The 25,160-nt window shown below is 47.1% G+C and overlaps 1 protein-coding gene across 1 annotated transcript; it reads left to right on the top strand.

Moving 5' to 3' along the window:
• Nucleotides 1–2,817: 2,817 nt before the first annotated feature.
• Nucleotides 2,818–20,213, top strand: Pwp1 (PWP1 homolog, endonuclein). Its single transcript, XM_048356467.1, has 15 exons — nucleotides 2,818–2,968; nucleotides 6,383–6,441; nucleotides 6,569–6,753; nucleotides 7,897–7,982; nucleotides 8,083–8,179; nucleotides 9,300–9,410; nucleotides 10,863–10,993; nucleotides 11,584–11,645; nucleotides 14,211–14,307; nucleotides 14,993–15,054; nucleotides 16,226–16,337; nucleotides 17,482–17,572; nucleotides 17,665–17,786; nucleotides 18,806–18,911; nucleotides 19,869–20,213. The coding sequence occupies exons 1-15, from the start codon at nucleotides 2,897–2,899 to the stop codon at nucleotides 19,976–19,978; spliced, it is 1,503 nt and encodes a 500-aa protein (XP_048212424.1). The 5' UTR covers nucleotides 2,818–2,896; the 3' UTR covers nucleotides 19,979–20,213.
• The last annotated feature ends 4,947 nt before the right edge of the window (nucleotides 20,214–25,160 follow it).

The raw sequence follows: 25,160 nt of genomic DNA, 5'->3' as shown, positions 1-25,160 counted from the left end.
ATATGGCCTAGTGGTAAGGTGCTCACCTCATATACATGAAGCCCTGGGTTCAACTCCTCAGCACCACATATAAACCTATTAGGAAATGGGCAAAGGAGCTAAAGAGAGAGACTTCACAAGAGAAGATAGAAAAATGGCAAAGAGGGCTGGGGATATGGCCTAGTGGCAAGAGTGCTTGCCTCGTATACATGAGTCCCTGGGTTCGATTCCTCAGCACCACATATACAGAAAATGGCCAGAAGTGGCGCTGTGGCTCAAGTGGCAGAGTGCTAGCCTTAAGCAAAAAGAAGCCAGGGACAGTGCTCAGGCCCTGAGTTCAAGCCCCAGGACTGGCAAAAAAAAACAACAAAATAAAACCAAAATATCCTCCTTTGGTCTTACTGTGTGTGAGTCTAGAGTCCTATATAATATTAGTTTCCACATATGAGAGAAAACATGTGCCATTTGTCTCTCTGAACTTGGCTTACCTCACTTTATATGATTTGTTCTAGGTCTATCCATTTCCCTGTAAATGACAGATGCCCTTTGTTTTTTTTTTTCTTTTTGCCAGTCCTGGAGCTTGAACTCCAGGCCTGGACACTGTCTCTGAGCTTCTTTTGCTCAAGGCTGGCACTTTACCACATGGGCCACAGCTCCTTCTATTTATATGGTACGGAGGAATGGAACCCAGGGCTTCATTCATGCTAGGTAAGCACTCCACCTATAAGCCACATTCCCAGCCTGCTCTTTGCTTCTTCAAGGGTGATCTTCATGATTTGGAAAATCCTTTTCCAAAGCACACTCTCGTAGGCTCACTGTGTGATGAGGGTTGGGCTATGGGTCAGATGGATATCTGCGTCCCCCATCAATCCATATGTGGAAAGTGGTAAGCCTAATATGCTGGGAGTTGGGAGGAGGGAGCTTTGGCACAGGATTGTTAGATGAAGAATGGAACAAGACCAGGCTGATCCACACCAGTGAATCAAGCAAGAGACTGGGCATGTAGCTCAGTGGTAGAGCACTTACATAGCATGTGTCAGACCCTGGGTTTTATTCCCAGCACTTAAAGGAGGAGAAAAAAAAAGAGTGAAAGTGGGATAAAGCAGAAAGAAGCAAAGGAAGAAACCACAAAACTATAGAGAAAACATAATTCAAAGTCATGCACAGTCATGAAGTGTCCAGTAGGTGGAGCCAGACTCCTGCATTCAGGGGCTCCCCAAGATTTCTTCCCCTGAATCTGTTTTATCCTGAGAGATTGAGACGTTTCATTCACCCCGTCTCATGCTTTGTAAATATCCAGCAAGTTTTCACAGCACGTGAGACTAAATGAGCCAGGTATGAGGATTCATCACATGACCATACCTGTGAGTACTGTAATAATAAAGTCTGCCACAAGCTTCTCTCAATGCACTGACTTCATCCTACTCACCCATCCCTACCCAGGAACCAAGATGTCATCTTTTTCCCTTGCTTCTTCACATATTTAATTTGGCCTGAACTCTCTGTGAGCACTTTGGGAATGCTGGAATGGAGAGGACAGTGTAGAGAAGACAACCATGTGACTTGTGTCCATACAGCCTGATCTGTGTGGTGATAGATTTACCAAAACCCAGCTAGAAGAGCCCAAGGCCATCCATGCTCATGATCCTTTGATTCTGTCCTTGGGTCCTCATGATGAGGAACAGCAGAGTATTTCCAAGTCCACTCTTCATCTATTCTTTAAACAACGTGGTCCATGGTCCTTTGTCCCCCTCCCCCCCAGTGAACGCCACCTAGTGGTGAAGATGGGACTGAGTTCATCATGACTGGGTTAGAGAAAGCCTTTTTTCTGGGCACATTTCTGTCTTTCCTTCCAAAAGAGCAGTTCAGGTATAGAAGAAACGAGGTAGGAATATAGTCAGAAGACCCAGGTTCTGCCTCTTGACCCTCCGTAACATGTGAGTTTACCTGTGCTAGATTAAATATGACCACGGAAATGGTTGGGGGTTTTTTTGTTTGTCATTGTTGTTCTAATAACTGGGCCTTGAACTCAAGGCCTGGGTGCTGTCCTTTAGCTTTTTCATTTAAGGCTGGCACTCTACCACTTGAGCCACAGCTCTACCTTCTGGCTTTTGGCTGGTTAATTGGAGATAAGAGTCATACCTGCTTTCCACCTGGACTGGCTTTAAACCATTATTACATATCTATAATCCTAGGTACTCAAATCTCAGCCTCCAGAGTAGCCTGGATTACCGGCATGAGTCACTGGCACCCGACTGAGAGTCAAATCTTGATAAGAAGGGTTTAAGCCCCTGGATCCAGTCATTTACATCTTCAGACTCCTGAATTATCTTAGCAAATAAACTCCATTTACTGTCTACAGAGGTTACAACTGTTATTACTTGTTTCCAAGAAAATCCATGAATGAATAATGATTGGCTACCAGAAAACTGGTGTGGCACAAAGGAAAAGACCCTACAGTGGGAGTCATGACTCTAGACAAGGGTCCTAATTTCCTTGAACTCCTGTGAAGAATGCTTACTCCCTGATTTATTCAGCAAATATTGATTCCTGTTGTGCCAGGCTCTGTTAACTGTGAGCAATACCCTTGCAGTTTATGTCTACATGAAAATGGGAATTCAGTTCAGGAAAATAAAAGTGTCACCTTTGTACGCTTGATTGTGTCACTGTGAAGACTGTTCAAGAGTTCAAGACCAGCCTGGGCTGGAATTCCGGGAAAAGCCCTCCAAGGCTGCCCCGCCCACCCCGCGACGGCCCCGCCCACCCCGCGCAGGTGCCGCCCCGTTCCCCGCCGGCGCCGGCGAGTGACGTCAGAGCCCGCGCCTGCGCCCTGCCGGAAGCCCGGCGGCCGGAGCCCTGTGGTGGCTGCTCTCCTTGGACCGCGTCTTCGGCCTGAGACCCTCCGAAGCCGAGCACCATGAACCGCAGCCGGCAGGTGACGTGCGTGGCCTGGGTCCGCTGCGGCGTGGCCAAAGAGATGCCGGACAAGGTGAGGCGCGGTGGCGCGCGGGTGGGTCGCGGGCTCGGGCCGCCTGCTCCAGCGGCTCCGGCCCGGTCCTCTCGACGGGCTCTCTTGACGGAATGCGGCTTCGAAGATCTGGGTCTCCTGGGCCTGGAGAGTCAGGGCCCCGCCTGCAACCTGTAGCCCCAGGCGGGCCGCACCCCCAAACTCACACGTGGACCTCGCCAGCCGGAGGGGCGGGGCGCAGTCGGGCTGGAAATGTGGCCCGGGGCTCCGGGACCGCCCGCCCCGCGGTGCGTTGGGGTGGCTAGCGGGGAAGAAGTCCACACCTGAACTCCGCTGTATAGAAAACCAGGCCCCAGCCCGTGTGCGGCCCCGAGCCAGACCAAGAATTCCTAGCCAGGCGCCAGTGGCTCGTGCCTGTAATCCCTAGCTACTCAGTAGGCTGAGATCCCCGAGGATCGGAGTTCGAAGCCAGCCCGCGCAGAAAGTCCATGAGACTCCACCAACGAGCGAGAACTGGCGCTGTGGTAGAGCGCTAGCCTTGTGCAAAAAAAGTTCAGTGATAGTGCCCCGACCCTGACTTCTAAGACACACACACACACACACACACACACACACACACACACACTCACACTCCAAGAACAAAACACCTTGCTGTAATACATATTGATAAGGCAGGGAATATGAAAGAAAAAGCTCCAGAAGTTGGAAACTGAGTCAAAGCAAAGGTGAAGGGTAAGGTTATTTATTGGTAACATTCTGTGCATTCTCTTTGTGTCAGGCATTGTTCAGGGTCACAGGACAGGCATGCACCAAACAGCCTTACTTTCATAGAGCTGACATGCATACATACTCTGTCTGAGATGGTCATAAAAGAAGTGAAGGGAGTGACTCTGTATATACTTCACTGAGAATTGATGGCAGAAGAGGCTGCAGGAATTCAAGTGAACATGAAGTTCACAGCAGTGAGTGGTTGGTATAGTCCCAGTAGATGTGGGCTTATTATTCCTTGGCTCTTGCGTGGCTTAATTGCTCACTGATGATGTTCTACCATTGAACTACACGCTGGACAGTTGAAGATGGATTCTTGCATACTTTTCTGCCTGGGCTGGCTTTGAACCTTGATCCTCTGTATTTCAGCCACTTGAGTAGTTGGGATTTACAGGCAGGAGCCGCCAGTGCCCAGCTCAGACTGTGTTTCTCTAGTGTTTTGTTTGCAGCAGGAACTCATTGGGACTAAACATGATCTCAAAATTTGTCAGAGGAAGTGGTTCTCACTAAAAAGGGACAGTCTTTCAATTACTTGAAGATGGTGATTTCCAGATGAGTCTAAACATTGAAAACAGGAGTCTTAAAAATTACCAATGCCGGGCTGGGGATATAGCCTAGTGGCAAGAGTCCCTGCCTCGGATACACGAGGCCCTAGGTTCGATTCCCCAGCACCACATATATACAAAACGGCCAGAAGCGGCGCTGTGGCTCAAGTGGCAGAGTGCTAGCCTTGAGCGGGAAGAAGCCAGGCCCTGAGTCCAAGGCCCAGGACTGGCAAAAAAAAAAAAAAAAAAAAAAAATTACCAATGCCCATGCCTCACTCCCAAGCATGGGTGTGGCCTGAAGTTTTTCATGGTCCCAGGTGATTCTCATGTGCAGACAAGATTGGGAGCCGCTATATGAAGATATTATAGAAGGAAGTGACCAAATTATCTTATGAAATCTCCCAAAGGAAAATGAAGGCAACGAATTAGACAAATGATCCTTGATCTTTAATTTTTGGAACTGTCCCACTACAGAATGTCAGTCTCAAAAAAGATTTCCGCATTGCTAAAGGCTTTATAGTATTTAAGATTAATAGACACTCAATAAATAACTCACCATCAGTCAGTAAGCTTTGCCACCAACGCAAGATTGAACTATGCTCTTAAGTATACAGTGACAAGTTGGTGTCTCCTTTCACAGAGCTTAGTTTAGTAATGATGTAGGTGTTGCAAAGATCCTAAACCATTGCTAAGGTAAGGGAATGCCAGTTTCAAAGTAAAGAGAATGTCCTTGGTTTTGAACTCTTATTAAGATAAAAGGTACACAAGTGAGGAGTCTTATAAGCAGATTTAAAAAATGCAACTAGAGTATAAGACTAGAGAGGGGAAAGTTGGGAGTAATTAGATGTAAAGGAGCAAGGTTCGTTTCAAAACTGAATGGATGCTGTAGTGATTATAGGAAAGGAACAGAGGACCAGCACAAAGGTGGTTCGTTAAGGAATGCTTATCAGGAAGAACAGGGCAGATACCATTAGGTAAAATGATATATAAAATTTAAGGGCTGGTAATATGTTTACAAAGAGGTCTATATTGTAAATATTGTTTCATTACTGTTTGATGTGCCTGCACTAGGCCTTGAACTCAAGGTTTGGTGATTTCATTCAACTTGCTTGCTCTGGCATTTTGCTGCTTAATTTGAGGTGGAGACTCAGATGCCCTTCTCGTTGGCTTGGCTTCGCACCTCTATTCTCTGATCTCAGCCACCTGGGTAGCTAGAATTACAGTGTGCAATCACTAGCAACTACCTCACAACCCTGTTTGTGTGTATATGTTTTATGTTCCTTGGTATAAAAGAAATGGGCTTTGACTCAGCTTTTCAATTGTGACTTCTTTGGATGCAATAAAGTTCAAATCAACAATGCCAATTTAGATATGAGACTGTTAACTAGCATTCACCAGTGAATACTGAAGAAAAAAATATTTGAACCTTTCTGCTAAGTTTCCAATAAAAAGTGATACAGATAGTCTCTAAAAAAAAAAAAATTAAGGGCTGGGAATATGGCCTAGTGGCAAGAGTGCTTGCCTCATATACATGAAGCCCTGGGTTCAATTCCCCAGCACCACATATATAGAAAATGGCCAGAAGTGGCACTGTGGCTCACGTGGCAGAATGCTAGCCTTGAGCAAAAAACGGAAGCCAGGAACAGTGCTCAGGCCCTGAGTTCAAGGCCCACGACTGGCAAAAAATAAAATAAAATAAAATTTAAAAGAAGAAGAAATGGACTGCACAGAGCCAGTGTGCAAATCAGGGTTGTTTTTGTTGTTGTTTATTTTTTTAAGACTAAAAGTCAGAGTAGAATGAGCCTGATATCTGAACAGGAAGGGGTCTTAATTGTAAGGACCTGGAAGTGGAGCTTTGGTTCAAGTAGTAGAGCACTGGCCTTGAGCACAAAAAAGCTCAGGGACAGTACCCAGAGCCTGAGTTCAAGCCCCAGGACCAACACACAAAAACAAATCAAAACCCCCCACAACTCTACTTTTGTTCAATTTAGAGAGCCTGTATCAATCTTTGGTTGTCATCCTGATGCCTGGTAAAGTTACATTTGTTTTAAAGAGTTTTTAATTCAGAGATTTCCAGTGATTTCTTTTAGTATAGCATAATGAAATGTTTGCTTTCTTGTAGGTAGAGCTAAGTAGAGATGAAGTAAAGCGTCTCATTGCTGAAGCGAAGGAAAAATTACAGTAAGTTCAGGAACATTGCTGTCTGTGGTGGAGTACCGACACAATGCATATCTTAAATAGTAGCAACTGCGCGGGCTCACTTTTGGCAGGCGCCATCTGGGTGACATTTTTGCCTTCATCCTCACAGAGAAGAAGGTGGCAGCGAGGAGGAGGAGGTAGGCAGTCCTCCTGGAGATGGCATGCAGAGTGCCCGCACGCAGGCGCGGCCACGGGAGTCCCTGGAGGATGGCGGTCCGGAGGACGACCGCACACTGGATGACGATGAGCTGGCTGAGTACGACTTGGATAGATACGATGAGGACGAGGACCCTGGTGAGAAGCCAGTCGCCGCTGCTGAGTCATGTAGCAGATATCATGATTTGTAACCCACTAAGGAGTCCTTGTGTGCAGTAGTAATGTAATGTCATTGAAACTTTACCTTTATGACTTTCTTTAATTACGTTCATGTTTTTCAGCATTACATTCTGAAATATAGTAGTTGCCACACAATTGTGGAGGTGATTAGAAAAAGAGAATTCCAGATGGGAAGAGGAAAGGGAGGTAAAGAGGAAAGGAAGAAGTCTAGTAGAAAGTCTTAGAGGAAATGAAGTGAGCCGAGAAGACGTTTGCAACTGTATTGCCGTTTGGTAGAGGGGATGGCAAACAGTGGGTGAACTTGCTTTGTGGTCTTCTATTAATGCCACCTAAGAGAAATAAGTCGGTCTTGGCACTTGAGAACATGTTAAAGAAGGTATTCATATAACTTCCAAATCCCAGTTACTCTACATCTCTGGGACCTGGTGGAACTCTTGACAGAATCAGCAATTCCCTGCTTAGACAACCAGAAAAGAATAGGCGACTGGACTTGGAGACCATTAGCTCATTATGAAGATAGTCTGCAACAAAAGAGGCCCACCTCACCGACTTGCAGGGGAAGCAGTCGGGTTTCCCATGGGCAAGTGATGGGTGACAGTAAATCCAAGTATGCTGTTCACTTGGGGAAGTAGAGAGGCAGGTGTAAGTGTTCTCTCAGATCCATACGGCTCATCAGTATATCAGCAGTGTGTCAACACTTGGAATAAAGGGTTCTGGTCAACCTGGTGAAGCTTGTCATTTCTCCATTTTGACCCTGCACCCCTTATTTTACTGATTTTTAAGGTTTCTCGTCTATTCTCTAGAGCACCTTGAGTCATGATTGCCTAGAACAAGCTAGAGAATCTAAGCAGAGTTTCTCATATTTTCTAAAAGAGGGTTAATTCTTTCATTGGAAAATTGTGACTTCTGAGACTGACAGAAATGCATTCCAAAGGTCAAATGCAGTGGTTCTTAAATTTGTTCACTACTTTCTTTCCCAGCTATCAGTGGTCCAGTTAGTTATGAATTAGATAGCTGATCCAAGTCCAAAGATGGGCTTGGAAAAATGTTTTTGTCAAGATGACCATTTTACTCATTTTGGTGGATAAAATCTTGTCATAGATGCAGAGACTCTTGGTGAATCTCTCCTGGGTCTTACCGTCTATGGAAGTAATGATCAGGATCCTTATGTCACCCTGAAAGACACGGTAAATGTTCACATTGCTTTTCTAATTACGCCCTTACATGTGGGGAAAACCCTATTGGACTGCCATCTCTAGCTGATGACCTTTTTTCTTACCTACTTAGGAACAATATGAACGTGACGATTTCTTGATTAAGCCCAGTGATAATCTCATAGTTTGTGGCCGAGCTGAACAGGAGCAGTGCAATTTAGAGGTGCATGGTAAGTAAAGCAAGTCCCCTACTGGAAGGCTTTCTAAGTGATGGTAACATAACCGCAGCGGTTGCTGTTTCCACACTTCGGGTGCTAGGTCCTGCCTTTCCCCGTTTCCGTTGGTTATACAGTTAATTTAAAAAGCTAGCCTTTCCTGGTTATTACTCTGAGGACATAAAATCTGAGATGTTTTTTTGTTTTTGTTTTGTTGGGACACATAAAGTCTGAGATCTTTTTTTCGTTTTTTGGCAGTACTAAGGATTGAACTCGGAGTCTTGTGCTTGCTAGGCACATGCTCTACTGCTGAACCACACTCTTTTCCGTTGGTTATTTCCCCAGTAGGGTCTCCCTTTATTCCCGGGCCAGCCTGGGCCTCAGTCCTCCCACTCGTTCTTCACATGTGGCTGGGGAGGACAAACTGCACCCAGCCATTGTGCTTACTTGTTACCTCTGGGCAGCAGGTGTGCGCCACTGTGCACAGACATTAGTTGAGATAGAATCTTGCAAGCTTCTTTTCCACGGCTGGCCTTGGAGCCTCATCCCCAGCTCTTACCTCCTGAGTGGCTAGGAGTACAAGCTCTAGCCACTATGCCCAACTAGTCTGTATTTTTCAATAGAAATAGACCCCCTGGATATATAAATTTAGACTTACAAATTTAAGGCTGTTAATACCGTGTAAACGCATTCGCCAGTTTTTCTCTTTCTTTTTTTTTCCCCTCCCCAGCACCTTAGAAGTAAAATGATACGCAGCATACAAGAAATTTTCTGATCCCATTTCCCCAAGGGAGAACTTGCCACTCTGCTCTTTTCTCCTTGGCACTTTTTATGTGGTTAAGATTATGCACGACACACAGGATGTAGCCCTCTTTTTCAGTCATTTCAAATGCTTTGCAAAATAGATTCTTTTCTTCACAACATTTGAACACAGAGGCCCCAGTTCTCCTTTGGGCCACAGTCCCCACTTCAGGAAGTGTTGGCTCCAAACCCAATGTTCCACGTTGCAAAGGGAGCCTTCAAGAGTTCCTTTTACATGGTTGGTTTTTAATCAGCTTTTAAGACTCTTAACAGGAAATTTTGGTTAGCTCTTACATTTTTTAAGTATGAATTCTTTTTTTACCAATCTTTACAGTTTATAACCAAGAAGAAGACTCTTTTTATGTACACCATGATATTCTCCTGTCTGCATATCCTTTGAGTCTGGAATGGCTGAATTTTGATCCTAGCCCAGATGATTCTACAGGTAATTGGAAAACTTGACATTGCTAAATGGTTTCTAGTTTTACAGAGTGAGAGAGTTGTGTGGGTGGGTGGGTGGGTGTGGGTGTGTGCACGCCATTCCTGCGGTTTGACCTCAGAGCTTGGGCACTGTTCCCAAGCTTCACTGCTCAAGGCTAGCACTCTATCACAGTTCTGCTTCCAGCTTTTTATGTTAGTTAATAGTAGATAAGAGTCTCATGGATTTCCCTGTACAGGCCGGCTTGGAAGGTTGATCCTCAAACCTCAGCCTCCTAAGGAGCTAAGATCACAGGCATGAGCTATAGAGTTTTCTTAATTACATAAACTTGGTGTTTACATAAGTGTGTTCAGAATTGTTGCCAATATTTACAGAGGCACTATCATTTTCTGAAGTTCTGGTTATGTAGTTTTGTCTACTTTTGTTGCTGTTGTTGCTGATACTGAGGCTTGAACTCAAGTCCTTGCACTTGCTAGGCTGGCACTCTACCCTTGAGCCAGGCTTCCAGTGGTTACATTGATCCCAACACACCATATCTGGTATCTCCAGCCTTCAGACTGGTTGAGGAAGTAGCTGCTCCATTGAAGGCATTGAGAACAATATCTGGAAATTTTTGGACTGAAGAACACTTAGGGTCCCCTATAAACAGTTTAAAGTTGCACAATAGGTGACATTTCTGAAGTTACCAGTTGAGTTAGCTTTTTTGCTTGCTGTTGGTTGTTTTGTTGTTTATACTGGTTCCAGTGCCTCATGCTGTCAGTTAGTTTACTTGCTTGCTTACGTCTGGCACTCTACTATTTGAGCCATACCTGCAGCCTAGCATTTTGCTGATTCATTAGAGTTAGACTCTCACAGACTTCTCTGCTTGGGCTGGCTCCAATCTCAGCCTCTTGGGTAGCTAGGATTATAGGCATGAACCACTGGCATCTGGAATCCAACTGAATATAATGTAATAACTTGTCAGAAATTTTAAGGTAGAATAGAAATGAAGAAGCTTGTCCCAAATAACTAGATTCTCATGTTAGCCCCTTTAGCCCTATCTGCCCAATTTGTAGTTCTGAATAGAGGCAAACACTGATACATCCTGGCATCTTACATCTTGTTCACAAAATCTATTCATGTTCATCCTCAGATCCTCATCCTCACAAAAGCTGGAGGAGGAAGAAGAAGGTGATTATGTAGGCAGCAGTAGTTCTCATAATTAAAGCCAAGAGGTTGGGCTGCTGTTAGTTAAATTGTGATTCTAAAATCAACAGCATAACATTGTCATCACCAGTTACTGATGAAAAATGCAGACTTGGATCCCCTTAAAATCACCTGAAAGAGAATCCGTATTTTAGCTACTTTCTGATAAAGGATTTGCAGATCTAAGAAGCACTGCTCTAAGCCATCACTCAGCCTACAGTGAAGAGTTTGGCTTTGCTGTGTGTAACCACAGCACACTGCTCCTCCCTGTAGGAAACTACATTGCTGTGGGAAACATGACCCCAGTCATCGAAGTGTGGGACCTGGATATCGTGGACTCCTTAGAACCCGTCTTCACACTGGGAAAGAAGCTGTCCAAAAAGAAGAAGAAGAAAGGAAAGAAGGTAAACAAGTTCACTATTTAATCCCGAAGGACAAATTGGGTAGTGTATTGGGGAGGGAGCTTATGAGAACATAGATTTTCCCAGTCAGGTGTTCTTGGTGGAGCAGGACAGGTGGTTATGATGTCATTGTAATTTTAACTTTCAACAAAGCCAATTTGAAAAAACTTCTCGTGACTACATAAAAGTTCCAGTCCTAATCTTTCCTCAAAACTGATGTGCTAGATTTGAACCCTTTTTAAACTTCTGGGTTTTCTTCTGGGCAGCCCTGGGGTTTGAACTGCAGGCTTTGTGCTTGCTAGGCAAGTGCTGTCCCGCTAGAGCCACTCTTCCAGCTCCTTGTGTTCATTCCTGTCGTTCTTCAGTAGTTAGGTTTTGAAGGAGGTGGGGAGCAATAGTCTCTTCCCTACAAAAAATATTTATAGTAGTTACCTAACGTAACAGGGAGACAAAGTGTTTATTCCTTTAGTTCTGCAGCGAAGTGTGTTAGAGAAAAGCAGTAAGCTTAGGGTTTCGTGAATCTCACAATTTAACAAATCAGTTTTGTGATGGGAGAACCACAATACAAAAAGTAATTGAAGCAATTGTTGCAGAGCTCCTCAGCGGAAGGGCATACTGATGCTGTCCTCAACCTTTCATGGAACAAGCTAATCAGGTAAAGGGCAACGATGTTTGGGTGATTGGAAAGCCAGGGCACACCGTGCTCCTGCCCGTTGGCTTCTGTGCTATGCACCTTCCTTCCTTCCTTCCTTCCTTCCTTCCTTCCTTCCTTCCGTCCTTCCTTCCGTCCTTCCTTCCGTCCTCCACTTCCTTGCTGTATCCCTGCATGACGGCCAGCCGGCCTCACACAGGGGCTCGATAACCAGCCTGCGTGCATAGCCTCCTCCTCCACTTAGACACAGCAGGCACCCAGTGCCAGCGGCACAACAGGACTGGTGATTCCAGATCTTTCTTACTTTACCTGGCTTCCAGATCTCATCCACATCCTCTCCCCCTCCCCTGTACATTGGGTAGAAATACACGTGGCATTCCCCTGCACCCGCTTTTGAGTTCAGCAACCTCCAATGCGCTCACATCATAGCGCAGCTGTCCCCGCCGCCCATCCCCAGATGTCCCCAGACTGAAACACCGAAGACACTGGCTCTTCACGTGTCCTTCCTCCCGTCCCTGGCAGCCACCCCTTTTCAGGGTTCATCTGTGTTCTGTATGTCAGATTTGATTCCCTTTGAATGCATATACCACAGTTTGCCCATCTGTAGCCACCAGCGTTGCTTCGGCCTTTGGGATGCTGAGAACAGGGCTGCTGCAAGTGTGGATATATGGACAGCTCATACTCGCTGCTCCCATGACTCCTGGTGATCACTGCAAAGCTTAGGAAAGGTGCTTCCGGGTTTGGTTTGTTTGTTTTTTGTGGTCAGTTGTGGGGCTTGATCTCAGGGCCTGGGCACTGTCTCTGAGCTTTTTTCGCTCAAGGCTAGCCCTGTTAACACTTTGAGCCACTGTGCATTCTGTATTCCTGCCAGCGACGCACCCAGTGTTTTGTTTGTTTGTTTTTGCCCGTCCTGCGGCTTGGACTCAGGCCCTGAGCACTGTCCCTGGCTTCTTTTTTTGCTCAAGGTTAGCACCCTACCACCTGAGCCACAGTGCTACTTCTGACTTTTTCTGCTTATGTGGTGCTGAGGAATCGAACTCAGGGCTTCATGCATGCTAGGCAAGCACTCTACTCCTAAGCCACATTCCCAGCCCTATTTTCCTTTTTTTTTTTTTGAGACCAAGAAATACGTTTCCCGAGCTGGCCTCAGCTCCCAGGCCCAAGGTAACCTCCTTCATTGGCCTCCCAGGTAGCTGGGATTACAGGTCTGTGTGGGTTTGATGTGCATTTCTCAATGATGAGTGATACTGAGTAACTTTATGCTTATTGGACATTATATATCTTTTTTGGAAGAAATGTCTATTCAACTCTTTTGCCTATTTTCAAAATGGAATTGTAGGAGCCCCTTCTAGATACTAATAAATGATAGTCAGAACTAGCATTTGAAAATACTTTCCTAAGCTTCAGGTTTTTCTTTTTTCTTTTTTTTTTTGGCCAGTCCTGGGGCTTGAACTCAGGGCCTGAGCACTGTCCCTGGCTTCTTTTTGCTCAAGGCTCTGCCACCTGAGCCACAGCGCCCCTTCTGGCCGTTTTCCATATATGTGGTGCTGGGGAATCGAACCGAGAGCTTCATATATAGGAGGCAAGCACTCTACCACTAGGCCATATATATTCCCAGCACCAGTTTCAGGTTTTTCATATTGACAATGTCCCAATTTGTTCTTGTTTATGCTTTTGCTTTTATATCATTTTAAGACAACTCGTATAACCCAAGGTGATAACAAACACGCCTGTGTGTCCTTGGGAAAGCTTCATATTATTGGCTCTTCCATCTAAATCTGTGACCTACTTTTTGTGTGTAGTATGAGATGTAGAGGCCTAAAGTTTACAAGAGGATACTCTGTTGTCCCTGCAGCGTGTGTTGAACAGTCTGTTGTTCTTCCCCGATCATGCTGAATTGTCACATGCCAAGGATCATTGCTGGACTCACCTGTTCTGCTCATCTCTAGGTCCATCCTTGGGTCAGCAGCACGTTGTTGGGATTACTGTAACTTTTTAGCAGGTTTTGAAATCAGAAAATAGAGGCCCCACAACTTTCCTCTATGTGTTCAGGATTTTCTTGGTTTTTAAGAGTCCCTTGCATATCTCTCTAAATTTTTAAGCCAATTTAATTTGCAATTTTAATTCTGCAGAACATGGCAAACTGGGGGATTTTTTTTTTTTTTTTGGCCAGTCCTGGGCCTTGGACTCAGGTCCTGAGCACTGTCCCTGGCTTCTTTTTGCTCAAGGCTAGCACTCTGCCACTTGAGCCACAGCGCCGCTTCTGGCCGTTTTCTGTATATGTGGTGCTGGGGAATCGAACCTGGGGCCTCGTGTATCCGAGGCAGGCACTCTTGCCACTAGGCTATATCCCCAGCCCCAACAAACTGGGGGATTTTGAATGGGGTTAACTGAATATGTGCCTCAACTTAAAGTCCAGTTTGTAGCTGCCGTGTCTCTATCTTGACTGTTAACATGTTCCGGTATAGAAACGTGGGATACCTTCTTGGTGCTGTGGTAGATGGCATCCTTTGAATCATCCTTTTGATTTTTAAAAGATTACCTGGCTTGCCACTTCTCTCCTTTCAGGAACGTGCTGGCGAGTGCGTCCGCTGACAGCACTGTAGTCCTGTGGGATATGTCCGTGGGGAAGCCAGCGGCCAGCCTCGCCGTGCACACAGACAAGGTGCGGGGACCGACAGGGGCTACTAACCTCCAACACGCACGCATGGCTTTTCATGGTTTGCACGGTGCTGGGAGGGACAGCAAGTGGAACATTAGTTTCTCCTACAGTGTGTTCACGGAGCGTCCCAAGAGGATGGGCTGTCAGACCCAGCAGTGGACACTGTGCCCACGGCTCTGAGATCCCTAGTGCAGACAGGAACTGGGGCTCCGGTGCCCCTGGACCACACCACATTTCTTCTGGACTTCTTTTTAACATTTTTTTTTTTGGCCAGTCCTGGGGCTTGGGCTCAGGGCCTGAGCACTGTCCCTGGCTTCTTTTTGCTCAAGGCTAGCACTCTGCCACTTGAGTCACAGTGCCACTTCTGGCCGTTTTCTGTATATGTGGTGCTGGGGAATTGAACCCAGGGCCTCATGTACATGAGGCAAGCACTCTTGCCACTAGGCCATATTCCCAGCCCTCTTTTTAACATTTGAGGGTGTTTGTTCAGTGAATTTTCGTCTGCGCTAGCTTTTGTTTTGGAACATGGTTTTCCTCTTAGAATGTGCCAACATTTTAGGTTTCTTAATGCAGTACTTTATAGAAAGGGAAAAATGTATAGAAACAATGCGAAATCTGTTTTCACCTAATAAAAGGTAATGTTACTAAAAGCTAACGGAGATGTCTTCCTCCATCTCTCCCCGCACAGGTCCAGACTCTGCAGTTTCATCCATTCGAAGCACAGACGCTGATTTCTGGATCCTATGATAAGTAAGGAAGCACGTAAGAGCCACTGCTGCTTTGTTCTGATCCTCTTGGATTGGAAAACTATCACTTGCTGTCCCGACCGAAGATGCGTGTGAATTGTTAGCACAACAGTTTTCTTTGCAGCTCTGCAGCTCTGGTCCTTTCAGTCTGCAAAGATTCGGATCTATCATCAGCGTTTAGCCACGGAAACTAGCGATCGCATTGAGTTTTAGAAAATAGGCGAGTTAGCCAGCGTTGTGAAACAGCCATCCTAGAATTCACCACTTAACATAGCAGACATTGATTCCTTAGATGCTTGCGACAGCTCGCTGATGTAGGCTGAACTCAGCTGGTGGCTCCGATCACACTGGCTTGGTTAGCCTGGGCAAACACAGGCTGAGCCAACAGCATGGTCAGGAGCAAAGCAGAGATGCCACGACCTCCGGAGGTCTAGGCTCAGAACTAGTTTCGTCTTTTGCTTGGTTTGGGCTTTGGGTTTTTTTTTTGGTGGCTGCTGTTTTGGAGGTGGGTGTGATATTTTTTGCCTTATTTGCGGTTTGGGGCTTTTTTTTTTTTTTTGCCAAAACAAATTGGAAATAGAGCTATCCAACCTTATGGGAAGAAATCCCACATCACATGATGACAGAAGGCCTGGATCTAGGGAGAGGTGAAGCATCGAGGCCTCCCAGGGGCTGACTGCCCAGCATGTGTGTGCCTCTGTGACAACGGGAGAAAAGGTGGGAGAGATGGCTAGCAGGGTCAGAGACCAGCCTTTCATTCAGTTCTTTCTTACCCTCTGGAAAAGTGGACGTTCATCTTCTGTCAGGATGGTGGGTGCAGAATTACAGGTGTTTTCCCTGGACCGCCCCCCAGCCCCCCAGAACAATAGCCTCATTGTGGAGAGCTGTGGCAAAGATGTGAGTCTTGTGGAAATGGAGAGTTCATCTTGGACACGCACAAAGTCAAGCCGCCATTAGTGTTCCCAGTGCCCTCAAGCGACAGGGCCAGAATCTACCAACTAGTAAAAAGGAGCTCATTTTTTTCCTATCTTAAAAACATTACAGAACCTTAAAAACAAGCTCTGAATAGCTGAACCTTGACTTCACAGTGCTTCTGTTACCGTTTCATTACAAATAAAAGCATAGGGAGAAGTGAACTCTTTCTTGAAAGCCTAACTTGGCCCGACTGCATCCAGGTCAGTGGCCCTGTACGACTGCCGGAATCCCGACGGAAGCCATCGGATGTGGCGCTTCAGCGGACAGATCGAGAGAGTCACCTGGAACCACTTCTCCCCTTGCCACTTTTTGGTAAGAGCATGCACATTGTGCATTGTTTTTCCGGAGTTCTCACAACTCAACTTTCTTGTAATTACACTTGAGAGAGATGATCAACAAAAAGCTTTTTATCTGTTAATAATGTGGAGCTTTGGGGTCTTGAGGTTGAAGAAAGATTTGTCTTTTTAACAAGAGAATGGCTTAGCTACAAAAACCGTAGTGGCTATGTGATTTCTCTAATTGTCAACCATTCCAGATTAGCTACATTTTTATTTTCACTTGTTGATTTTCATCATTTCATCAGCATTTTATGAACTGTTAATCATAGTTAATATTGTTTTGTTTCTCTTGAGACATTTTGCTTTGTCTACACTAGGTAGCCCAAGGCTGGCCGTGAGCTTAGAATCTTCCTACCTCTTTCCCTTTTAACAATATTTCTAACATTTCCATCAGCCCAAGAAGATAGCTTTTTATTTACACCCTCATATATAAACCCTGGCTCCGGATTTCTCCCTTTTTCCTTCATTCTGTTCCTTGTGGTTTTGTTGTCTGTGAACCCAGGAGCATCAAGCTCCTGGCTTGCTCATCACCAGTGCTATCTGGTAGTTTTGGAAGTGCTATCTGGTAATTTGGAAGTCGTAGGCCTCTTTTGCTGGGCCGGCTTTGAGCCTCCGTCTTTGATGTCCATCTGCTGTGTAGGGTTAGAGGCATGAGCCACTGACTCCCAGCCCAGCTCTTCTGTTGTTTCTTGGGGGCCTAACAGCCTGATGGAAGGCCCGCCACAGTATCAGCATCGTCCACGAAACAAGCCATCCTCTCGGCCCCCTGCATCCCCGTTCCCTCCAGCCTCACGCCCCCAGGAGCCCTGCCTGCCAGACCTCCCGCTCTTCGGTGCTTCCTCCCCAGGGTCCCCTCCGCCATCCCTAGTGGGACTGCCACCTCGGTGCTTCCACAGCTGACCCCAGCTTTGTAGTCGTGCCGCTGCTCAGTGGGCACGTGTGGACTAGGCCATGTGAGCTCACACAGCTCATCCACGAGCAGATTTTTGTGTCTACATCACTCTAGTAAGCTCCAAGGCAAGTCAGATATGCAGCTGCTTTTCACTGTGATTTTCCTGCTTGGCCACTGGTAACTTTTGTTGTCCCCTGGAAGGATCATGCCATGCTTCTTCTTTCAGGCTAGTACGGATGACGGCTTTGTATATAATTTGGATGCCCGCTCGGATAAGCCAGTTTTTACCCTTAACGCACACAATGATGAAATCTCTGGTGAGCAAAAAGTGTTTCTTTGATTCCTCTCAATTCATGATGAAATAATCTGCGTTTCGAAGCACAAGTCGCTGAGGTAATATCGCCTGTAGGTCTGGATCTGAGCAGTCAGATCAAGGGCTGCCTGGTGACCGCCTCAGCAGACAAGTACGTGAAGATCTGGGACATCTTAGGAGACAGGCCGAGCCTCGTGCATTCCCGGGACATGAAAATGGTGAGCGGAGTTTTCTTTGTTTCCTTGTTATTCCGAGTCTTGTGTTTTCTCTGGGAATCAGTGCATTAAAGAATACAGATGTGCTCGGGAGGTTCATTTTGTGCTAAGTCGAGTTTGGTGGGAGATTCTGACTTCAGACAGCTTTAGGGAATTCATTATGTGGATCCTTTTACACCTCCATACTTAATCGTCACGTGGTAAGGAGGACGGAGTGAGAACCCAAGTAGTAGCCTATTTCAACTTAAAATGGAGCTGCTGGGACATTAGGACCCTGGAGCTGTTGGGTCACTTTACCCCGCTACCTCTCGTCTGTCTCTGACTAGGCTGAAGTTGATTACTGTATATGCAGTAGCAAAGCACTCAGAAATCACCTTGACTTTCTTTGCAAATAATGCCTACTTGCCGCATGTGAGACACGGTCACAGTAGGATACCAGGTCGAGCTATTAAAAAGCAAGTGTAAACTGGGTGCCGGTGGCTCACGCCTGTGATCCTGGCTACTCAGGAGGCTGAATTCCAAAGATTGTGGTTTGAAACCAGCCCAGGCAGCAAAGTCCCTGAGACTCATATCTCCAATTAACCAACAAAAAAACCAGAAGTCGCCATGGCAAAGACAGCATGATGGCTGCGCTGAGGACTGCGCGCTGACCACTCGCCCTCGCTGTTGTGGGGAGTTCCTGGCCTACCTCATCGGCCACGCACAGCGGAGCCTTCAGCTCACCTTCTAAACAATGGCGAGGATACTACAAAATCCCCCCTCCACCCCCCTTTCGTAGGGCTTTGCAGTTTAAACCCAGGGGTTGCTAGGCAGGCAGACGCTCTACTGTTAATCTACAGCCCCAGCCCTTATTATTACTGATTTTTTTTTTTTTTTTTTTTTTTTTTGCGCTGAGCTGAGAACCGAATTCGCCTTTGCCATGGCGAGCTGGCTTTGAGAACAACTCAGATCACGGCTTCTTACACACAGGGGAGGTGCTCAGGAAGGACCCGATTGCTGACCTTGTGTTCCTCTCCCCCCAGGGAGTGCTCTTCTGCTCTTCGTGTTGCCCCGACCTGCCCTTTATTTATGCCTTTGGAGGTCAGAAAGAGGGCCTTCGGGTCTGGGACATCAGCACCGTGTCATCAGGTAAGAATCAGGAGCGTCCCGCTGTCTCGGGAAGTGCCCGGTGCTTGCGTGTGCTCAGGTGCCGGGCGAGAAGGCCTGGCAGGGATACACCTACAGTGCCGTCCCCTTCCCTCAGAAAGCTCGGAGTTCACCAAGAAGCCTGTCTTTCTTTTTTTTTTTTTTTTTTTTTTTGGCCAGTCCTGGGCCTTGGACTCAGGGCCTGAGCACTGTCCCTGGCTTCTTCCCGCTCAAGGCTAGCACTCTGCCACTTGAGCCACAGCGCCGCTTCTGGCCGTTTTCTGTATATGTGGTGCTGGGGAATCGAACCTAGGGCCTCGTGTATCCGAGGCAGGCACTCTTGCCACTAGGCTATATCCCCAGCCCAAGAAGCCTGTCTTTCATGTATTGTAAAGGTTTCCCGGGAAGACAGAAGGAAATGTTACATACTCTGAGTGTGACCAGAATGCACAAGTGTGCCCTTTCCCAGCTGCTTTCTTCAAGATGGTTTTCCCAGATGGCCAGTGTCTTCCCCTAGAAGATCCTGGCTGCTGCGTTACGATTGTGGGAGAGTCGGCTGTGGGGCTAATATGGCTCCACTGAATGGTTCCTGAATTTTCCCTTGTACGAGGAAGGAGATTTCTCTCTGGGTTACTCTGATCTGAGTTTATAGATGAAAGATCCTAAAGGCAGAAAGTTCTATGTACAACCCAGAGAAATGTAAGAGAGAGAAACCAGTCTGAAGTAGAATGTGGGAAGGCAGTGTCTGTTACCAGGGTAACTTAGCTACTTCCAGGGAAGTTAGAAGAGTGTACAGTTGATTGACTTTAGCACATTATTTTGGAATTCTAACCTGGTTACTATCTCATTTGCAGTGTTGCTTAAATACAGAGTAGAGAAACTTGTTCACCATGTTAGTCTGTCTTATAGTACAGAGACTCCATTTCCTGATCTGTAGTTTAACTGCTCGCTTGTTCTTAGTAAATGAAGCGTTCGGCCGGCGTGAGAGGCTTGTTCTCGGCAGCTCGCGAAGCTCGTCCATTAGTGGGCCTTTTGGAAGCCGGAGCTCGGAGACACCAATGGAGTCTTAATGAAGACACAAGGCCCTTCTCGTTTGCTCACCGTGGCACTGGCCTGACCCTGTGCCACATATGGCTCCAGCCAGGCAGAGGGACGGGAAGCAAAGTCCTTTCTACCGCCTGGCGTTGCTCCGCGGGGGAACGCGACCATACAGAGCTGGTCTTTGTGCCTCTGCCTGAGTGGCGTATAGAGGGCTTGGTGGATTTCTTGAAGACACCAATAAAAAGAATTCCTCTGTCACGGGAACTGTCCGTTTGTAAAGTGCACAGTAACTTAGAGGAAATGCGCTCGAGTGAGGGAGGGGCTTGTCACGTTGCTAGGATGCTTTTGAACTGGGCTCCCGCGTGCCTCTGTCAGCTACCTGTGAGGCACGGAGTTCAGGCCCCAGTCCTACAATACTGAGTAGCTGGGGTTATAGGTGCACACGACCACACATGCCTGGAGTGTAGAATGCCTGTGATCTTAGATGGATAAACTCAGGCCTCGGAAGATGGTGACTTGACCAAGCCTGCACAGGAGGCTGCGAACAGAGGCTGATGCCCCAGCGACTCCCGTTTTGCTGATAGTTCTCAGACAGGTGATTCTGATTCAAAAAACGTTCTTGATGCTACATGCCTCTCTTTCCCCTAACATGGTCAGGCACAGGACAGACCTCATTCTGTTTTTGTTTTTGTTTTTGTTTTGCCAGTCCTGGGGCTTGAACTCGGGGCCCAAGCACTGTCCCTGGCTTCTTTTTTTGCTCAAGGCTAGCACTCTACCACTTGAGCCACAGTGCCACGTCCAGCTTTTTTCTATATATGTGGTGCTGAGGAATTGGACCCACGGCTTCATGTATACGAGGCAAGCACTTTACTAGGCCATATTCCCAGCCCCTCATTCTGCTTTGAAGTAGAACACATGGATTCATCCTCAACGAAACACTCGCAAACTGAATTCAGCATCACATCAGAAAGATAGATATACCATGAAAACATTCCTGTGAGCCAGTCCTGGGGCTTGAACTCAGTGCTGTGTACTTTTTTGCTCAAGCCAGCACTCTACCACTTGAGCCACAGCTCCACTTCTGTTTGGGCTTTTTTGGTGGTTAATTGGAGATTAGAGTCTTATGGACTTTCCTGCCTTGTTAGGCTTCACACCGTGGTCTACTGATCTCAACCCCCTGAATAGCTAGGATCATATACGTGAACCACTGGTGCCCGGGACCCACCCTCAAAAGTTTTCATTCCAGTCTAAGCAATATGGCACATAAATAGAACAAAGGATAAAAATCTCAGATGCAGAGGATTCATTTGATAAAATTCAGTATTCCTTTATGACAAATGCTGTGAACAAATATGTAGAAGGATCCATTCTTCTGCATAATAAAAGCTCTACAGAACACCTATCATCCTACTGAATGGGAGGGAGACATTGCCTCTTAAAATCAGGAACAAGACAATGTCCATTCTCACCAGTCTTATTCAGTATATTACTAGAAATTGTAGCCAAAGCAGTTAGGCAAGAAAAAAGGCGTACATGTGAAAAATGAAGTCACTATCCTTGTTTGCATGTCATCTTCATTACATAGAAATCTAAAAAGACTACAACATACAAAATTAAAAGCATTTCTATACTAGGTTCAGAACGAAATGAAAGCCATCCCACACACAAATACAATAGCTGGGAAGAAAGTGAAAGACTTCTATAATGCAAGTTATCAAACACTGATGCAAAAGAATTGAAGACATTAAGAAGTACTGTACTGATAGGCTGGGTGCTGGCTACTCAGCCAGCTACTCAGGAGGCTGAGATCTGAGGATCATGGTTCGAAGCCAGCCCGGGCAGGAAAATCCCAAAAGACTCTTATCTCCAATTAACCACCACAAAACAGGAAGTGGCACTGTGGCTCAAAGTGGTAGAGCACTAGCCTTGAGCTGAAGAGCTTGGACAGTGCCCAGACCCTGAACTCAAGCCCCACACTGCAACAAAAAACAAAACACAGATGGGCAGGGGATGTGGCTTAGTGGTAGAGTGCTTGCCTAGCATGCATGAAGCTCAATTCCTCAGTACCACATAAGCAGAACAGGCTGGGAGTGGTACTGTTCAAGGGGTAGAGTGCTAGAGCAAAAGGTCAAGGACAGTTTCCGGGCTCTGAGTTCAAGCCCACAACCAACGAATAACAAGAAAAGTCAGCCTTTCTGCCCACCACCACAGAACTAGGCTTACCTTGCCTACATTTTTTTTTTTTTTTTTTGCCACTCCTGGGGCTTAAACTCAGGGCCTGAGCACTGTCCCTGAGCTTCTTTTTGCTCAAGGCTAGCGCTCTACCACTTGAGCCACTTTTCTGTTTATGTGGTGCTGAGGAATCAAACTCAGGGCTTCATGCGTGGTAGGCAAGGGCTCTACCACTGAGCCACACTCCCAGCTTTTTTTTTTTTTGGACACCCAAAACACTTTTCCTGGGGGTGGGGGATGGGCCTTTAGAGACGGGCCTGGGCCCTCAGTGTTCAGCTTGCCGCTGCCTCGGGAGTGCCGAGGCTTCATCACACCTGGGAGCTCCGGGGAGCTGGAGAAGGCCTCCATGTACAACAACACACACCCCCCCCCCCCCCCCGCCTCCTCTGCCTGGAAGGCTAGCCTGCTGCAGCTGGGGCCCGCAGCCACACTGTGTGCTCATGAAGCCACCCTACTCGCCCAGTGTTTCTCATCATCTAGAAGCTGGGCGCCCCTGCCGAGCCAGGCTCATCCAGTGGCAGCTCGAGGATCCTCTGACCGTGCACTTCAGCTCCAACACAGTGCCTGGCGCCTTGGCTTCTGTGAGGACCGTGGTCCTGGGGAGCAGCAGCAGGGTGCCGGCACCCCCATGCAGAACACGGCCCCTGCCTCATGCCCCTGCCTAGCATAGCGCTGCCCTAATTTGACAATGGAGCAGGACAGTTCCTCTGAGCTTGGGATGTTTGCACAACTGTCGCCCAGGGTTCCTGTCCCATAAGCCAGGTGTGACCCGGCTTCTGTAGTTGATCTGCAGGGTGTGAGTAGCCCCAGGCAGTGGCAGAGTCTTAAGTTGTCTTTTTGTCCCCCTTAGAATCCTTTAAATTGTGCCAGCACTTTACTTTTGGGTGCCTGTCCCGGCCTTGAACTCGGCCTGGGCACTGTCCCTGAAACTCCTTTACTCAAGGCTAGTGCTCTATCACATGAGCCACTGTGTCACGTGGTGGCTTCTTCTGAGTAGTTTATTGGAGGTAAGAGTCTCAAGGACTTTCCTGCTTGGGCTGACTTCGAACTGCAATCCTCAGATCTCAGACTCTTGAGTAGCTAGGATTACGGGCATGAGCCACTAGTGTCCAGCTAAAGTATTAGCATTTTAAATGGTTTCTGCAAAGCAAGCTGCTCTTCTTAGAGTTCTACATAGGTATGGGGGTCTGATAAGCTCCGACTATCCATATGTGAGAAAAATTAAGGAGCAATAAAACATCGTTGAAGGGCTGTTCCCTCCTTTTAGGCCAAGAGTGGGGACTATTTGGCCCAAGTTCCATGTGAGGCTCACAGATCATTCGCCCGAATGCCTGTACTCATGGTTTTATTTGCTTGGCAAATGTGTTAACTACCCAAACAGTCCCTGGCAGAGTAAGAACGTCCCCATCCCTGTATCTGCTGGTGGTGATACAGACCACCGAGTTGTTTGCTGCCTTCCATGTTATGATCTTTGAAACCAGTTTTAACAGCTACTGTTTTGTAGGTACCAGGCAGATGGCTCTACCACATGAGCTGCACCCCTAGCTCTTTTCCACTCATATTTTTGAGGTAGGGTCTCCCTTTATGCCAGGGCTGGCCTCGACTGCAATCCTATTTATGTTTCCATGTGTTACTGGGAATGACAGGGGCACACTGCTGGGAGCAGCCGTTGGTTGAAAGTCTCAGACATGGTCTGGCCATGATCCCCTGACCACCCCAAAAGTAGCAAGCATTACAGCTTGAAGACATTTTGCCCAGCTGAGGCTTCACAAAGCGCAGAGGAGATGGGAGTCCACTCCTCACACCCTGCCTCGGGGGACCACTTACCAGTGGCAGCAGTAGAGCCACCACAGAGGCAGAGAAGACCCAGCAAAACCCTATCAACAGCGTGGCTACTAATTTATCTTGTGGGATGACTTAGAACGTGCCATTTAAAACCAAGGGGGTAAGAAAAGGAAAGCATAGCGAAACACTGCTAAGTAGCAGCAAGTACATACTCTTTTGCTTTGAGGGCTTTTGACACTGGGCTTAACAATTGGGCATTTCCATACTGGGAAGTAAAGGGACTTGATGAGCATGTGACCAATGCAGCAGCACCCCTAGCACCGGGTCTCCACCCAGACACCTCACCACACAATGCCTAACCTCATCTGCTAGTTCTGGAGGGGAGGGGAGATGAAGGGACGGGGCGGGAGGGGGGGGTGTTCCAGGGAGCACAATCTGTCTAGGTAGCAGAGAAACTGTCAGCAGATGCTCTCAAAGCTAAGAAAACCTTCCCAGTTAACCTTAGAAAAGTCCCAAGGTGCACTCGGTTTCCCTCTGACTCATCTTCCCCCACGAGTAAGATTATAAAAGGACTTTTTTTTTTTTTTGCCAGTCCTGGTGCTTGGTCTCAGGGTCTGAGCACTGTCCCTGGCTTCTTTTTGCTCAAGGCTAGCACTCTGCCACTTGAGCCACAGCGCCACTTCTGGCCATTTTCTGTATATGTGGTGCTGGGGAATTGAACCCAGGGCTTCATGTATGGGAGGTGAGCACTCTTGCCACTAGGCCATATCCCCAGCCATAAAAGGACTCTTGTATTTATAAAAATGTATTTTAATCCTTTCTAGAGGAATACAGATTTGAATGAAATACATTCATTCCATAAATTAGCAGCAAACCTTCCCGCCAGAGTCTTCTGCTCCAGGAGTTGTGGCTTCGGTTAGGAGGGGGAATGTCCTATCCGTGTCACCCGGAGTGCGTGCTAGGGAGATGTCCTATCCATGTCACCCGGAGCACGCATTAAGGAGGGATGTCCTGTGTCACCTGGAGCACGCGTTGGGGGGGGATGTCCCATCCGTGCACCCGGAGCATGCGTGCTTCCTCCTGAAAGCAGTGTCTGCCCGCTGGCAGGGACCTGAGCACAGGCCGAGCGTGGTGACCAGAGCCGCCACCTTCCAGGTCTGCTGGCTTCCTGCGTGCTTACTCGGTTGGGGAATG

This window comes from Perognathus longimembris, chromosome 1 (assembly GCF_023159225.1).
Source record: "Perognathus longimembris pacificus isolate PPM17 chromosome 1, ASM2315922v1, whole genome shotgun sequence".
NCBI lineage: Eukaryota > Metazoa > Chordata > Mammalia > Rodentia > Heteromyidae > Perognathus > Perognathus longimembris.
This window is presented reverse-complemented; position numbering and strand designations above follow the sequence as displayed.

Bases quoted from the DNA above. Each gene is read 5' to 3' on its own strand.
- Pwp1 (XM_048356467.1), top strand. From the start codon at position 2,897: ATGAACCGCAGCCGGCAGGTGACGTGCGTGGCCTGGGTCCGCTGCGGC. The intron at 2,969-6,382 runs GTGAGGCGCGGT...GCTTTCTTGTAG, and splicing joins CCAAAGAGATGCCGGACAAG to GTAGAGCTAAGTAGAGATGA. The intron at 11,646-14,210 runs GTAAAGGGCAAC...CTCTCCTTTCAG, and splicing joins TCATGGAACAAGCTAATCAG to GAACGTGCTGGCGAGTGCGT.